This window comes from Galleria mellonella, unplaced genomic scaffold (assembly GCF_026898425.1).
Source record: "Galleria mellonella isolate WM207_F2 unplaced genomic scaffold, CSIRO_AGI_GalMel_v1 utg184, whole genome shotgun sequence".
Lineage (NCBI taxonomy): Eukaryota > Metazoa > Arthropoda > Insecta > Lepidoptera > Pyralidae > Galleria > Galleria mellonella.
In genome coordinates, this window is record NW_026442025.1 from 2,737,122 (window position 1) to 2,756,211 (window position 19,090).

General features: G+C 35.3%; 2 protein-coding genes across 2 annotated transcripts in view; one reads left to right on the plus strand and one right to left on the minus strand.

Moving 5' to 3' along the window:
- LOC113512194 (protein cramped) overlaps positions 1 to 19,090 on the plus strand; it is a 42,354-nt gene that overhangs the window by 1,295 nt on the left and 21,969 nt on the right. The window lies entirely within an intron of this gene.
- Positions 998 to 17,754, minus strand: LOC113512071 (lipase 3-like). Its single transcript, XM_026895842.3, has 8 exons — positions 17,530 to 17,754; positions 5,724 to 5,940; positions 4,884 to 4,995; positions 3,317 to 3,557; positions 2,755 to 2,913; positions 2,057 to 2,138; positions 1,627 to 1,745; positions 998 to 1,180 (listed from the first exon to the last, which is right to left on the minus strand). Exons 1-8 carry the CDS (start codon positions 17,737 to 17,739, stop codon positions 1,001 to 1,003), a joined length of 1,320 nt encoding a protein of 439 aa, XP_026751643.2. The 5' UTR covers positions 17,740 to 17,754; the 3' UTR covers positions 998 to 1,000.

Sequence of the window (19,090 nt, forward strand, 5' to 3'; positions counted from 1 at the left end):
AAAGTACCCTATATTCTTTTTCACCTCATTTAATATGTGCATATTAAATTTCAGAGAGATTTATTAAGGCACTATAAGGTAACAAAAAACTCACTTTCACATAAGTACACAACATTAGTAAGGAAGTAGGGGCATATAAAAAAATAGGTGCTGATTGATAATAATTCTGTAATTTATATTATATACACTATTTTGATGTTAATGTTTCAATAGATTATTCTAGTCATATAAATATTGTTCTTATTTGACCGTGCAGTATTTTATCATGGCATTACGAACTATATGATAATTATTAATAAAACATATTCACTATATTTCACTATCAACATTATTATTTATTTATACAGTAAAATAAAGGCACTAAATTGTTATACATTTATTTTAATTACAGTAACATCTATTATAGTATAAAATTTATAAAGTCAATTTTTTATTTACAAATTAAAAGCTAATATCAACTTTGTCCAGAAGTATGTCATCATCATATGTATGTTAGAACATGTGGCATATGTTTTACATAAACAATTCTAATGCATGAATTAAATGTGCTGTATGTCCAAAAATCTTGTGATACCAAAAAAACAATTGTTTGTTCACTCAATTGATGAACATATTGTATTCTAAAATTTCTATCAAATATTAATAAATTTTAATTAATTTAGTTAACTGCAGGAGTTAGAAAGACTATTGAATGTATGTATATATATATATATATATATATATATATATTTATGTATTTTCAGGGCTTTATTTTAGTATTTATCAATTTCTATCAAGTAAGAATTGATATACTAAGTTGCAATTTGTATTTAAATAAAATGTACACTGTAATATTCTTTTATAATTTATATATATATGTATATACTCGTATATGTTATAATGTAGGTAGACTAGGAACTCTTTACACATAAGGTATCACTCTTACATAATTAATAATAGTATAATAATATTTAGTACAGTTTAAAAAAACAATGAGGTTTTAAAAAATAAGTGGTGATGACTAGTCAGTATCATATTTATTAAATAATTTTTGTACATATTTTGCTAACGGTCGGTTTAACATATTGCCAATGTCCTTAGCCATCACAAAGTCCAAATGGTTGAATGGCCAGTTACCCGACGGCCCCACGGATTCCAGAACACCTGTGTTATTCAGCTCAGCTGCAAGTCTCATTACTTGCTGTAAGCAAAATTAGGAAAATTAAGTTTTTTTTTCCTATAAAATCTAGCTTTCATCATCAAGTATGCAATCAACATAAACACTAGTTTTAAAAATTGAATCTGAAATTGTAGTCCCGTCCCCTATCTCGAGATGATCTCTCTGTGACCCCTTATCTAAATCCAACCTTTTTTTATTAAGGGGTATAGCCCCGTTGCTAACAAAATCTCTCGCTGGTGCCTCGCCACCGGGCGAGGTAACTATTCCATTTCCTTCCATAAAAAACAGATGTCATCTATTTATGTAGTTTTAATTAATGACAATGTAATGGTAATTCTGCCCGCGCTAACGATATACGCTGGCGTGTCATCAGTGATGAAGGATAGGTATATTGCTAACAATAGGGCTGGTAGTTCCCATTACAAACAATCCCTTTTGTATGAAACATTCAATTGCGCCATACTTACTGATTTTTCAGTTAATTGGTCATTTTCTCCATAAAATAAAGATACAGGGACAGCGACATTTGACAAGTTATAAGCTTTCACTGTTCCCCATAAGCCGTCTTCCCATGATGTGAATACACCTGAAAAAGTGACGAAATGAAATGTAGATGTCTCTTAAATATATTTGTGACTTATATAAGATTTATTATTTATAAGCATTAGTGTCAGAAATAATATAGCTTGTGACCTGTGACTGAAGTTGTATGTTTGTTACGTCATAACTTCATCAGTTATAAACCGATTTGGAACATTCTTTTTTTAGCTGAAAGTATATTACTTACAGATTAGATCTATAGAATATAGTTTAGTTTTTTAAAACAAAATAGATGGTTTTGTTAGATTTGAATTCGGTTATTTTTGTGGAAACAAATCTTATTTTTAAATTTTATACCTGTTACAGCAATCTTTCCAAAATGCTCTAGCTGTCTCCACGATGCTGGCTGCATCTTCTTTAAAAAGATTGGCGTAAGCTCCTGTATAGCGAATAATAATATATATTTATTATATTATTATAATATTTATTTATATATTTAGATAATTAAAGTGTATATTACAATTATAAATTTGTTCAGCATTTGACATTATTTTTCTTTTTGCTTTTCAAGTGACATCTGAATTTATTTTTGACGCAAGTACATCATTTTTTCTGAACCGATTTTCACAATTCTTTTTGCAATCGTTTTTTGTTACTTATTATGAAGAAAAAAAACCCACCCTGATCGTTACTACAAGAAGTAAAAGTTCTAATATAGAAGCTAACTATTATTTAATCAGACTGACAGATCGATCTCCTCGCAGTCCTCCTTAGAAACCGTTGTTGTTTTTTTTTTGATGGGTGAAAATGGAATGGTAACCCCGCTTGCGCTAACGGGATACGCTGGCGGAGCACCAGTGAAGGGTGATAGATGAGAATGAAAACAGGCCAGTTAGCCCATCATGATGAATTCATCAGGAATTAACCATGACATAGTGACTTCATTATAATGAGCTAACTGACCTGACTTTATCGTTATCTATTATCGCTCGTTGATACCCCGAAGTAAGGGATTAAGGCAATTAATGTAGGTTAAAGTAATGTAGTTATCTTACCAAGTCAGTTTGTTCATAATCTTCTCCAACTAATCCAGAAATAACTCTCATGCATATGTCATTTTCGAGGTCTTTAATTCTACAGAAACTAGTTAAGATGAACTCCATTGCATTTGGGTCAATCGTTGCTGAAATAATCCCTCTTGAACGCATTGTAGCCTGTTAAATAAAATATTATTCGTAAAGTTTCTGGAAAGTTCCATAGGCTATTACCAAAGACGAGGTCTATTGTGTATGTAAATTTACTAACATTAGTTTTAAGAATATTGTTACTAATAAATATTTAATTGACCAAAAAAGTCCGAAATAAAAATTTGGTTCTATTATATTTTGTAACATTTTGTATATAAGTTTTCATACATTTTTTCACAACTAAGACTTAATTATGTACTAATAATAATTTGCAAAATAGCGATAAAGAGGTTTCTTTGGGGTCGGCAACGCGCGCTTAATGTCTCTGGCATTGCAGACATATATAAGCTATGGTAACCACTTATCATCAGGTGGGCCGTATGGTTACTTGTCACATCAGTGGTATAACAAAAAATAATAAAATACACACCGGAATGTTGACCGTTTTCAGCAGCGTATTAGCTAGAAATTTTGCATTATCCAAATAGACGGCCGGCGCTAGCGCTATGAACGCTATAATCTTATCGTTATATTCTGGCCTCTGGGACATCATGGTGAAGAACGTAGTGGTTCCCATTGAGTAACCGATGTATAGAAGCCTGTTTAGACCAGTCACGTTTAAGACTTTGTCGATCATCGCCGGCGCGTCGAGTTTTCCGTGTTCTTCGAAGCTATAAAGCAGACAATGAAAATAAAAATAAAGAGGCTCTTAACGCAAATGGAATATAGGTAAGGTAGTGTTCTATCAGTGCCGTGTAGTCCTGGCATAGAGTAGACCAACCCTTCCTTTCCCATGGGTATCAAAACAGGCAAGTAAAGAAAGTAAATGGTCAAGAGACACGCAGTTGTCTCTCTCTTAGAACCTCATTGGGGCTTGACTGCGCTTGCCAACCCGCCTGGCGAGCGTGGCAATTATTAGTAAGACCCCCCAATAAGGCGAGGCCTATGTTCAGCAGTGGACAGTAAACGGCCGATATAATGATGATGTTGTTTTATCACTGAACTGAATATTTCTCAGAAATAAATGTCGTCAATAACAAAAACATGAGATTTTTAGTTTAGTTGTTAATTATCGGTTTTCCATTCATGTTTCTTTGGATTTTTTATTTATACAACTTAGAATGACAAACAAGGTGACGGCCCGCCTGGTGGTAACCGTCGCCTATAGACATGAGCAGTACCATGGACATAACAAAGTATACTGTTTCGCCCATGATACCTCCCATGCATTGCCATTCCTGAGGGCTCAGGTGTGATTCCTCTGTACCCTGTAAATTCACGCCATATTCTACCCTTCAAACCGAAACACGGCCATGCAAACAACTACTTTACGGTTGAAACACGAATGGGACAGAGGTACCTAAGCAAACGACTTTTGTACAAAGTCTCCCTCTAGTGAAATTTACTGGGTTGTTATTACTAACAATTCCTTCTCCCCTCTGTATGGGAAAATCTGGCGGATATCTGTGCCACCCATTTCTGTTATTAAACACCTATGCTCACATGACTTTTCTATTTTGAGGATAAGTGTTGTTGCATAATACCTAAAGTGACACGATCTTTTAATCCCTACAACACCAGAGGAGTCACTCCCGATTCGTTATGGACCTTATAGAGACCCCTGCCTTCGGAGATCTTTAGTCTAATAATAGCAATTATTTTGGGTTGTGTCAAATGCGTTTGTAAGCGGCGGTAACCCCACACCATCAAGCGAATTGCCCACTTTTTCTTAAATTGTCGTTTAAAAAAAATCATAATAAAGTTCATCATCGTCTTCATTTCAGTTATTAACTTTCCACAGCTGAACATAAACGTTCTCCATAAATGGGGAGTTTTACCAGTTGTTGCCACGCTTGGCCAGGCGGATTGCCAATCGCAGTTGGGTTTCGATGATGTTTTAAGAGGAACGCTGCTGCCCTTCCCCCGACCAATAAGTTCCCTTTTCAGGGACCATTCTATGTCGGGACAATATGGCATTTATTAACAAAGTTACATACCTATAATCCCAAAATTCTGTATTATTTCTATGCAGCGTCTGATGTGCAGTGTACATGTTTCCGCGCAGATTTCCTAGCCACACGTCGTAGCCAGCGTCAGCCAGTATGTACCCTGGAAGCAATTACTTTACTTTACAGCCTAACTCGAAGTTCTGCGAGTATCTTACTATTGTACTTTACTATTGTAATCTTTTGGAGGAAACAATAAAGAGTATCTATCTATCTATCTATCTATCTTCTGCTATCTACTTGCTTGCGTACCTTGAGGGTGGTTTTGTCCAGTTGTTTTATTTACTGATCTCATGGAAATTCCTAAAAGCCTTCGTAGATGCCTGTGAGATCTTTTTAATTAATGAAAATGGAATGAAAGATAGTTGGGTGCAATCGTTATCGATTTAAGTTATCCGATTACTGCTGATCATTTACAGTCAATTGGTTTATCATCAGGAATTAACAGTAATGATTTTCGGGAAAGACCACGAATAATTTAACCTGGCAGGAGTAAAGGAATAGCTTTTTTTTTTAATGGATGATAATGAAATGGTAACCCCGCCTGCGCTGTCGGTGTACACTGGCGGGGCACCAGTGACGGATGATGCTGAGGATGAAAAGGCAGGTCAGTTAGTCTGTCATGACTAATTCAACGATAAATTAGTCACCATAGTTTCCAGGGGGAACCGCGTGGAGGTCGACCCGATAGCCTATATTAATAATAGTAGCAATAGGGACTAACCTCCATATTACTAACAATCTCTTCCCTCTAAAGTAATAGCTACAAATAATCTCTTCCCTTGCCTGTAGGATTTCTATAAGCATCAAATTTAAAATAAAAGTATTTACCAAGACTTCTGTCTGGCCCCATTATAACAAAGTCTGAACTGCTGCCTAACAATCCATGGACTATCAGAACAGCCTTCTTGCCCTTAGCATTAGGGGTCCCAGATCTTCTGATGGTGCGCCTTCCAGCTGGGATCCTGTGCATCTGCAGTATATAGCCGTCTGTTGTCTTCACTCTATGCTTCTCCGTGGGATAACCAGCTGATGTTATTAACTGAGGCTGAAAAACAAAACATATCCAAGTTAAAAATTTAACTAGTGATACCCCTATTGTTTTAAGTGCCTAAGAGTCAGGACTAAATATAGCGATGTTACAAATTTGAGCAGTGGTAACCCTATTGTTGCTAGCGCCTAGACGTCTGCAGACTACGGTAAATTTTCACCAATAAACGGGCCTTAACAAACTGTCTATATTCTTAAATACATCTCTATCTTCATTCATTTTTATAGCTCGCCTCACGCACACACTTAGATTTAATTCTAGACTTTTCTATCTGGCCTTCCCCGGTGTTATGCAGTTTTCCAACTTCGCATTGTATATTGGCGATCTTTATCACTTTCTATCAAGTGGATCGTCAGCTTGTTTGCCTTTCAGTGTTATAAAAAATATGTATGATTTAGTATATATACTTTTTATATAGACATTAGGTTATAACAAAAATGTACACAGGTAGACTTAGCCCTTAAAGGGATTACTTCCAGTCAACCTTGAGAATCCGAAAGGAGAATTATTAGAAAGAGAAGGAGAAGTATTAGGGTTTATATATAGAGCATAACATATGTGGCACAAAAATAATATGATAAGTAGTAATAGCTACTAACTATATACTATTTATCATATTAATATGTTTCAGTTTGAAGGGTGGGATATGGCGTGAATTTACTGGGTACAGAGGAATAACACCTGAGTCTTCAGGAATGGCAACGCATGGGGGGTATCATGGGCGAAACGGTATACTCTGTTATGTCCATAGTACTGCTCATCTATAGGCGACGGTTACCACTTTCCATCAGGTGGGCCGTCAACTTGTTTACCATTCTAAGTTGTATAAAAAAAAATAGAAATATATCTGTATTGTCAATCTGTCAAGACGTAGTTCGGTATGCCACGTCAGAGGCTTACGCATATATTTATAAAATTGTGGTCCACAAAATAAAAACCCACTTCAGTTGTGGCAAAACCAATTATTGTAATTTAAAAAAAATTAACTACTTAACCGATTTTAATAAAATTTCTATAGGACCATTCTGTAAGCATGTCCTTTCATATAAATAAGACGAAGTTATAAGGTAACAAACATAAAAGAAATACAATCGAATTGAGAACCTTTTTTCTTTAAGTCGGTTGAAAATAGTGGTATAGACAATATTTATTTATTTTAAAAAAAAATTCCATCTAGTTTATTTCGTTACACGTTGTGACAAAGATACATACACTCTAAAAACATTACTTTCCACTATCGGAAGCCTAGTGAAAAATCCTAAAACCTTGCTGTGTAATTTACCTTTTTAGGCTATGTAAAGTTTGTTAAAATTTACGGGCAACTTTGTTGTTTGTCTTACTAAAAGGTTTACTCCTATGAACATCATAGATAACTCAAAAGGTTCATCGGCAGTGTTTTAATATGTGTAACTTATGTTCCTCTAATCTTTCATTAGTATATCATTTGACACACAGAAAAAAAGAAATCGGAACTGATCAAGTACATTTTTATTAAAAGATATAAACATAATACATGTGTTTAGGGGGGAAAGGGATTATTAGTAATGGAGACTAAGAATCCCATTGCTAGCAATATACCCAATCAGGGGCCTACCATGAAATGAAATTCCGAAGTTTCGGACTCAATTTCGTGTTTTTGTTCGTACCTAAATCCGCCCAGTAAATGAAGATCAACATTTCGTTCGTCATAAATCCTACCATAAAAGTCCAAAGGAATAATATTTTTAATGTTTTTAAACGGTATTATGTAATTTTAACATCAAATTTGTGTTTTGTTCAGCTCCGAAATTTCGGAAAACATTTCATGGTAGGCCTTCAAGTCTACCTCCTCGCGGTTCCCCCTGGAAACTATCATGATTAATTCCTGATGAATTCATCATGTTCTGCTAACTGGCCTGTTTTTCATTCTCATATATCACCCTTCACTGGTGCTCCGCCAGCGTATCCCGTTAGCGCAGGCGGGGTTACCATTCTATTTTTACCCCCCAAAAAATACATGTGTTTAATATTATTTTCCTAATTCCCAAAGAGGGTAGAAGTCAGGCAGCCGGTCGTACAACTACAAGCCAAATCTTTTTGTAATATTGTTAAAAAATATATTACGTCGAGTCCGAATAATAATTGGGATAAGTGTAAGAAAATGATGACATATGTTTAATATAATAATCACTCAGATCTTTCTGTAATAAAATTCTATTAATTTCATATATACTAGGTACAGTTCATACCGATAAATGGCGTCGTATAAAAATAATGGACGTGACATCAGGACTAAAGATCAATTCAAATCCCAATTTCAATAATGACATGCAAAAAAGTTCCATCCGTTAATATTTGTATAATATTGCAGTTTTATAAATTATTACTACAAATTCTATTGTAACAAAGAATTTTTCGCCTAAATTTTCCGCTGTTTAGTCGATTTAATTCAAATCTATTATGTGAAAAGAAATCAAGTAAAATGAGCCTTCCGTCAGTAAAGCATAGGTTTTATTTTTAAAATACTACAAATATCTTTTAGCATTATTTCAATAATCGATATATCTATCGATCGTTGACGTATTTAAGTGGGGGGAGCACATGTATTTCCCAGAATTGTCTGGTGTACAACCGCAGAATAAGGAACAGAGCTTTCACATATGATTTAAGCGAAGACAAGTCGGAGAGTGTATATGTACCACTTTCCCACCAGTCTGCATGAATCAGGTTCCCCTGGAAAATAATCTAAAATACGTCAATGCCATCAACGTAATTGTCAATACATTATTGTCAGTTTATTATTATCAATATCAGTCGTTAACGATACGCTGATGAAGATAAGACGTAATGGGAAATTTGTCAATAGTTACTATCCTTGGCAGGCGGATTGGCAACGGCAGTTAGACTTTGTTGATGTTTAAAAAGGGACGCTGCTGCCCATCCCTCGACAGTTAAGTTCCCTTAGTCGCCTCTAACGATACCCACGGGAAAGGAAAAGGTGGCTCATTCTATGCCAATTTCTTTGCCACTTATTACTCTGTAAAGAAACTGTAATATCTCTAGACGGGATACTAGTCATTACCCGCGAATTCATCCCCGTAAAATAACGTAAATCCTCCATTCCAGATAGTATATTTAATATGCCAAATAACGTAACGATTGTTTCTACACTCAGTGCCAAAAAGTATCAAAAAAAATTACTTTTTACCCTACTTTTACATCATTTACATCATATTAGCTATTATCCGTTCACTATTGAACATAGGCCTCCCACATAAATTAGGGAGTTTTGCTAATAATTCTCACGCTTGGCAAGCGGGTTGGCAACTGTAGTTTTTTTTTATGTTTGAAAATGGTATGGTAACCCCGCCAGCGCTAACGGGATACGCTGGCGGAGCACCAGTGAAGGGTGATAGATGAGAATGAAAACAGGCCAGTTAGTCCATCATGATGAATTCATTAGAAATTAACCATGATAGTTTCCAGGGTGTCGTAACCGACGACCTGGTTGGGTATACCTTAATGGGTTCTCAGCAGCAACAATCCCTTTCTCAAAAAAATCACTGCAAAGTCTAACTAGTCGTCGGTTACGACACCCACGGAAAAGAAAGGGGAGATAATCTGCTTACCACTGTAGAAATGTGAAAGTTTGTTAGGTAGTTTAGATGGGTTTTGTTTTTTTTTTTTTTGTTTTGTTTTGTGAAAAGAGTATTGCATGCAAAAACTTCTGGACGGATTTAATCGAAATTTAATACACTTGGCAATATAGTACCAGAGGACCACGAGTCAGTTATCAATACACACTTTTTTTTTAATATGGAAAAATTCGTTTTCGTCGAATCAAACCTTTTATCGAATTCACAGTGCCAGAGGGAAAGGGATTGTTAGTAATGGAGACTGAGGCGGGCTAACTGGCCCGTTTTTCATTCTCATCGATTACCCTTTACTGGTGCTCCGCCAGCGTATTCCGTCAGCGCAGGCGGGGTTACCATATCATTTTCACCCATCAAAAAAAAAATTCACAGTGCCTACCACAACACGATGTATGTCATCAAATAAATTGATTGATATTAGTTGCCAAGTTGTATACTTCCTTACACCCAATTATAATAAACTGTTGAATAATTATTCAAGGTTATGGCAGAATGGCCATAAAAACATAAACAATAGAAGTGTATCATTCCGCGCACGTTTATCCTGATTATGTTACAAAGGTGCGCGCGCGCAGGGCTCCGTGCGAATTCCAATTTCAAATTCATTGCGGACTTTATTTGTATTCCTATTAGAATTTTACGTTTCCTATTACGTCATTCAAAGCTGACCCGGCAGTAATATAATTCGATAATCGTTTATTTTATTCGATTATGCATTCTTGGGGTTGTATTTTTTATCGGTGACAGTTATTAATATTGTAAGCTCGCTGTATCCTGTGGCTTTGCTCGCTAAAATCAGTAAGTACATAAAATATTCTACGTGCTAAGTTACGATAATACCAAGCCGTGTACGACATTTCATTCAAATCGGAGGGCCTACCATGAAATATTTTCCGAAATTTCAGAGCTAAACAAAACACAAATTTAATGTTAAAATTACATAATACAAGCCGTTTGGAAATATTAAAAATGTTAAAATTATATTTCTTTGGACTTTTATGATAGAATGTGTGACTAACGAAATGTTAAACTTCATTTATTGGTCCGATTTTGGTATAAATGAAAACACGAACTTGAGTCCGAAATTTCGGAATTTCATTTCATGGTAGATCCACAGTTCAGTAGTTTTTGTGTTAAAACGTAATAAACATCCATCTTTCGCAAATATTATAGTGATAGGAGCTTGTTTGCTAACACTTAGAATCTTAACGTCATAAAATTTGGTATACACGTGGCATTTGAAATGGATAAAGAAGATAGGCTGATTTTTAACCTGGTCAGTCAATAATCGGTTACACACAAAGTCACGGGTACAAACTAGTAAATAAAAATAAAAATGAAATAGAACATAAAAATAGAAATGAACAGACCTGCCTTTTCATCCTCATCTATCACCGCTCACTGGTATCCCGCTAGTGTATATCGATAGTGCAGGCGGGGTAACCATGCCATTTTCACGCATAAAAAAAATCGTGAAATATTGACATCTGTTTCAGGATCAATAAAAATATATCAGAGATATATATCTCCGCTAATAGGGTTAAATGCATTTTCAACTACACCACGGAAGATATATTATAATACTACAATGTACTTAGTATGGTATTATGAAGCCGTAGCCCGTGGGTATACTATTGTAATAATTATGTTGTATCTGTCTGTTATCAGACGTCTCGTGACCGTGTAATTGTCCATGTGAATAGAAAATATATTGTGGCGTCCACATCTTTCAGATAATAATTACGATCATGTCAAGACTCTTTAATGAAGTAAGCGATTTCCGTGACTGTTTACGTGAATTGTGACGTCACATATCATTCGTCCATTATTAGGTCTTGTGATGTATGTTCAGGGTTGCTAGTTGCGAATTTTTATTTTTACCCGAACGTCAGACATTTTTTCGCCAAATCGATTAGGCTTGAGTTTTTTTTTGATGAGTGAAAATGGTATGGCAACCCCGCCTTCGCTAACGGGATATGCTGGCGGAGCACCAGTGAAGGGTGATAGATGAGAATGAAAACAGGCCAGTTAGCCCATCATGATGAATTCATCAGGAATTAACCATGATAGTTTCCAGGGAGATTCGCGAGGAGGTCGACCTGGTTGGGTATATTGCTAGCAATGGGAATCTCAGTCTCTATTACTAACAATCCCTTTCCCCCCGATTAGGCTTGGGTAATATGGATCCCGTGTGGTACCGGCATAGAATAGGCCACCCCCTTCCTTTCCCGTGGGTGTCGTAAGAGGCAACTAAGGAAGGACTAGGGAAGGGCAACAGCGTCACTCTTAAAACATCTCTAAAGCCTAACAGCGGTTGCCAATCCGCCTACCAAACGTGGCAACTACTGACAACACCACCCAGGGGAAGGCTTATGTTCAGCAGTGATGATGATAAATATGGATACCGATCCGATATTTATATATTGGGTTCCTCTAGGCACTGATGGCGGTAAAAAGGTTTGACAAACCCATTTCAATATTGCCCATATTGATCAGAGGGTCTACTATGAAATGTTTTCCGAAATTTCGGAGCCAAACGAAACAGAAATTTGATGTTAAAATTACATAATACATTCCGTTTGGAAATATTAAAAATGTTAAAATATTGTTACTTCTGACTTTTATGATAGGATGTATGACGTAAGAAATGTTAAACTCCATTTATTGGTCCGATTTTGGTATAAACAAAAACACGAAATTGAGTCCGAAATTTCGGAATTTCATTTCATGGTAGACCCGCTGATATCTATTTTCGAATATGTTAAAAGTCTGCTATCCAATGTTATTTTCTGTTCTTTTAACGTATTCGTTATTCGACCAGTTTGTAGATTATTAATTCAGCCGTTAACTTTCCATTGCTGAACATAAGACTTCCCCATAAGGGAGTTTTGCCAGTAGTTGCCAAGCTTAGTAGGCGGATTGGCAACCGCAGTTAGGTTTACATATATTAAATACAACATATTTTAGATAAAAATAGAATTTTCCGAACAGTTTTACTACTGATGGAGTGATGAGGTAACAAACAGAAAAATACAACCAAAAATGAGGCGACTTTTTGAAGGCCAATTTGAAAACTTGTACTTAGTTCCGCTGTTTTTATTAAGTATAAAATATTGTTTATTATTTATAGGGCCGGTACCGATATGTTGTTTTTTTTTTTTTATAGAATTATGATAATATTTCGAAACCGGTCGCATTTGTACATAATGAAAACATATTTTGTACTAAGTACATATTACCGAGTATTACATAATATCGGGTACATACATATGTTTGCCGTGTTTTTTTTTTAATGGGTGGTAATGGATCGTCGTCGTCTATGACATTGTCCCTATCATCCTTGGCATGATAGGGATGAGGATGAGGGATGATAGGTGACAATGAAAGCAGCTCAGTTAGCTCATCATGAGAAATTCCACTACAATTAACCACGATGGTTTTTTTTATACCACTGAGGTGGCAAACAAGCATACGGCCCACCTGATGGTAAGTGGTAACCATCAGTGGTGATGGTGGTGACGTAGCCAATACCAGAGGTATTGCAAGTGTTCATAGGCTACGTCATAGGTCGCGCGCGTTGCCGAACTCTGAAGAAACCTCTTTACCCCCCCCCCCCCTTTGAAGAACCTCATGCTGTAGTCTCTTGGGATAACCTCGGCAGGGAGCTCATTCCATAACGTGAGTGTTCGGGGGAATCGCGTGGACGTCGACCTAATAGGTGTGTTGCTGGCAATGGGGCATTTAGACCACATTACTAACAATCCCTTTCCTCCCATATATTTGTCGTGTTGCCCAGCATAAAATAGGCTACTCTTTCCCTTCTCGTGTGTGTCGTAAGAGGCGAATAAGGTAGGGAGAAGGATGGGCAGCAGCGACCCTAAGCCTAGGGGGGAAAGGGATTGTTAGTAATGGAGACTGAGAATCCCATTGCTGGCTATATACCTAACCAGGTCGACCTCCTCGCGGTTCCCCCTGGAAACAATCATGGTTAATTCCTGATGACTTCATCATGATGGGCTAACTGGCCTGTTTATTCTCATCTATCACCCTTCACTGGTGCTCCGCCAGCGTATCCCGTTAGCGCAGGCGGGGCTACCGTACCATTTTCACCCATCAATAAAAAAAAAGACCCTAAGCATAACTGCGGTTGTCAATCCGCCTGCCAAGCGTGGCAATTACTGGCAAAATCCCCCCAAGGGGAGGCTTCTGTTCAGCAGTGGATAGTTAATATTGTATATATGATGATGGCATATTATTTTTAAAAATTTTATATTCATATACTAGCGATTCGACCCGGCTTCGCATGAATATACAGAATTTTCGAAAATCGATACATATAATAAAAAAAAAGTATCAGCCAATACAACTGATCGGTTATTTTATATCATTTTATAAATGATTCTTTTGATTGATATAACTTTTTTATTTATGAACCAATTGAAATAAAACAAACACTAAATGTTAAGTGGAGCAAACCGCAATGTATTAGTGAAAACCGCATACAAATCAGTTAAGCTGTTTCTGAGATTAGCGTGCACAAACGTACAGACATACAGACAAACAGATAAAAATTTTAAAAATCATTGGTTTAGGTTCTATTGTGTTCATAAAGCCTCTCTATAATAGTTTTTTTTATATATCTTTTTTTTTATACAACTTAGAATGGCAAACAAGCTGACGGTCCACCTGATGGAAAGTGGATCGCCTATAGAAGCAGTACCATGGACATAGTACACGTCGCCTATATGCGTTGACATGTTATTCCTTTATACCGTGTAAATTTACGTTCGTGTTTCTGAGATTAACGTGAACAAACATACAGACAAACAGATAAAAATTCTAAAAATCATTGGTTTGGTTTCTTTTGTGTTCATAAAGCCTATCTATAATAGTTTTTCTTATATATCATCCATGTACAGACAGCGACCAGTTACGTGTTTTATTATACGTATTGATAATTTATTTAATAAAGTACCAAGTATCAAGAAGTCGCAATAAACAAATAATAATAAACCTACTTTCCTAATGAACACGACATAGATAGGTACGTACTTGTATGTATATACAATCGAAATTTATTTCCATTTTTTTTTCTCGCCGATTGTATAGAGTAGGAAGTACTAGTAAATTAGCCGCTTATCACGAATAATTTTTTTTTAATGTTGGACTAAAATCATGTGCCTAAGCACCAGTAAATCGTACAATTTAACATTATTATTAATTTTTCGCTTTATTGATCTGTGTCATTATCAATATACTAGCCGTTTCCCGCGGCGTCGCCCGCTTCTAACTTTTTTTTTTATACAGTTTAGAATGGCAAACAAGCTGACGGCCCACCTGATGGAAAGTTGTAACCGTCGCCTATAGACATGAGCAGTACCATGGACGTAACAGAGTATACTGTTTCGTCCATGATACCCCCCATGCGTTGCCATTCCTGAGGACTGAGGTGTTCTTCCTCTGTACCCTGTAAATTCACGCCATATCCCACCCTTCAAACCGAAACACAGCCATGCAAACACAACTGCTTCACGGTTGAAACACGAATGGGACAAAGATACCCAAGCAGTCAACTTTTGTACAAAGTCTCCCTTTGGTAAAACTATGCACTTCCCGTACATTCCAATTGGAACTCTCCATGAATCCGGTCTTGTATTGTAATATATATTTAAATGATAATAACGTACCTAATACCTTTATAAAGGGGGAAAAGGGATTGTTAGTAATGGAGACTAAGAATCCCATTGCTAGCAATATACCCAACCAGGTCGACCTCCTCGCGGTTCTCCCTGGAAACTATCATGGTTAATTCCTGTTGATAAATTCATCATGATGGGCTAACTGGCCTGTTTTCATTCTCATCTATCACCCTTCACTGGTGCTCCGCCAGCGTATCCCATTAGCGCAGGCGGGGTTACCATACCATTTTCACCCATCAAAAAAAAAAAAAAAAAATATATATATACTAAGTTCATATAATATAATCAAGTACAGTGAGTCTAGTTAAAGTTCTTCTATGATTCGTGTATTGTAATATTTTTAATTGGAAAAATACTGATCGGATATCTTATTAATTAAGTACCCCAATCTAATATTTTATTAATGATAATCAATTTAATTTTAGCCGAGAATGAACTAATATACCTAATACTTATATGAAAATAGCATCAGCCATTAAATTGCGTCATATTATAACAGTATAGGAATTTTCAACCGACTTTAAAAAGAAGCAGGTTCTCGTGTCAGTTATATTCATGTTTTATGTTTCGCCTTACAATTACGTCAGTTGTAAATCGATTTAGCGATTTTTTTTATATATAGATAGATACTCTTTACTGTGTTACCTCCAAAAGATTACAATAGTAAACTTATTATAAATATAAACAATTACAAGAAATAATCACAATGAGAAAACAATGGGCGACCTTATCGCTAAGAGCGATCTCTTCCAGGCAACCTTTTTATCTGAAAGGATATACTTATAGATTTTTTAAAACGGATCAATAGGTTAGTTTTTAAATCAAAATAACTTTTTTTAGGAATACAATCTTTTTTTTTTTTAGTTAAGATAGTGACCAGTGGGGTTTACTTTTGAAATAAATTTCAATAAATCGATATTAAAATTGAGACATTTAGCACTCTCAAATTGCAACACTAGCGTCATAATGGTCCCATATTGTTCCAATAAATGCATTTTTTTTTTTATTAATATGTTTTACGGCTCTGGATCCAATAAATGTATATTAGTGTAACTTGCCATTGCGAACTATTGTAAACCGATCCCAACCTATAACCTAATTCCTAACTGTTGTTTCATGAGTGCAGTAAAAAATTATCATTGGAAATAGATTGGATTGATATTGACCCTAGATTCAAGAGTAGACTTACTGATATTGCCATTCGCTACTACTCTATCCTTGCTAGATCAAATCCCTCACAAATCAAATTCTAATCGTCTTTATTCAAATAAGTCTATTTCTGTTTACAAGCACTTTTAAATCGTAGTTTTTTTTTTTTATTAAATCTATTGCAGCATCTAGATGGAATGTACAAAACTTAAATTAAGTTTTATTAAAATCCATCTGTGTCCCGCGACTTTGCCCGCGTAATAAACGTGTCCTATGCACTAGATAAGGATATAATCTACCCGTTTGCTAAATTTCATTCAAATCCATTCAGTCATTTAAAAGTGATTGAGTAACAAACATACAGAACTCTGGGAAAACGGAATGTTAGTAATGGAGACTGAGAATCCTTTTACTAGCAATATACCCAACCAGGTCGACCTCCTCGCGGTTCTCCCTGGAAACTATCATGATTAATTCCTGATGAATTCATCATGATGGGCTAACTGGCCTGTTTTCATCCTCATCGATCACCCTTCACTGGTGCCCCGCCAGCGTATCCCATTAGCGCAGGCGGGGTTACCACTCCGTTTTCCCAATAGAGGGCAAATCAACGTTTGCAGGTTTATTTATATTTTTTATATTCTTAATACTATAACTTCAAACAGTATAAAAAAGTAATGCATCGGCTAATTGTTAACTGACTTGCTAATTTTTAGAATGTTTTTTCTTGATGTATTTATTATAATTTAAAACTGCGAGAATACCACTTAAATCGACTTTAATGCTCATATCTGTAATCCGGGGTGTAGGGTAGTCAGAGAAATTCAACGGTTGCCATTGGTTAACGTAGTGCTTAACTTGCCAACGTGTTCATGAAAACACCAATCGTATTATATTGTTAACTTTAAACACAAAAAATATATAATTTAAATTTAGAATTAGTGTCCAAAAGCGCGGCAAACCGTTTTGTTTGTTTAATTGGCAAAGAAATCTCATACATCATTGTTTTCCCGCTTTGTATTTAAATTTGAATAAAGAACTCACTACCATCGCCACATTTAATTCGACAATTTTTCTTGAGTTTAAAATTAAGTAGAGTGACTTACCACTGACATATATGCCTCCTTTCTCATCTGTGTTTCACTGAAGATAAAGCATGTGCACAACACAAAAATTAAGACTATAAAGGCCATTTCGAATTCATTCAACGACGTTCTGCTCCTGACCGCGTGCAGATCGATGCGCGTTCGGAATACACAGCGCGCGCGTCTTGCGTGCGGTTTTATTTCATGCGAGTTACATTTATCGTCTAACATTAATGTACGTATATGACGTCTGTTCTGATATTGTGAACTCAGCCTTATTGTTCGATTCGAGAATTATTCTCTTTTTAAAAAAACCGGTAGACGTTGTGTTGGGGCCCTTAGCATTCCGTTACAGGCGAAGTGCGTGTCGGTGTAATATCTGTGTTGGAATTTAATAACGTAGTCATACGGTTTAAAATTGTTCTTTAGGTCTTTACGTTATATTGTCGAAACAAAGTATAGTGCATATTGAAAATGAATTTATTGCATACACATCGGGGCAATCCCGCCACATATTCCCGCTATAGTGTTTCCTGTATATTCACAAGAATTCGCATCGATCTATCACAATTGTCAATGACTAGTAAAAAGCCTATATACTTTTTCAATAGAATTTAATGATAAGATAACAAAAATTTGTTTGCTAAATACTCTCTAAATAGAATTAGTAACGAAACGATCAATCTATTGATGTATTTTTTTATTTTTATTTTTACTGCCACTGTTGGACATTAGAACATTATCTTATTTCTAATGGGGTTAATTATTAATTTGTTTACATTGATATATATTGAAATATATATATATATATATATATATATATATATATATATATATATATATATATATATATATACAATATATATATATATATATATACAATATATATATATATATATATACAATATATATATATATATATATACAATAATTCAATAGGGTGAGACGATATTCATGTGTGTGATTATATAAAGCCCAAGTCAACATATGGAAAATGTTCTATCGCCACAGTATCTTCCGTTAGACCGCATTCAGATCGGGCGGCTCGAATTATCGATAGTCATTGTCAATGACCAGTAAAAAGCGCAGAGATGTTATCTATGTGCATCTTCTAGAATTTAATGATGAGAATTGTTCGGATTGAAAATTTGTTTGATTTTCACCAATACGCCACAAATAAAGTTTCATCCCAATCATCTGGACGATCAATCTTATTGTGTATTTTTTTATTTTTATTTTTTACTGCCAGCTGTATTTGGACATTAGAACATTATCTTATTTTTAATGGGCAGCAATTATTAATTTGTTTACATTGATATATATTGATATATATATATATATATATATATATATATATATATATATATATATATATATATAGATTTGGAAAATCTTTTTTTTATCTGAAAGGATATACTTGCAGATTGGTTCCATATATATTTTATTAAAATCGATTCAGTAATTTATTTCTTAAACTGAAATAACTAGTTTTGTCACAATTGAAGTCGGTTTTTTATAATTGGACACAATCTTTTTTTTTATACAACTTAGAATGGCAAACAAGCTAACGGCCCACCTGATG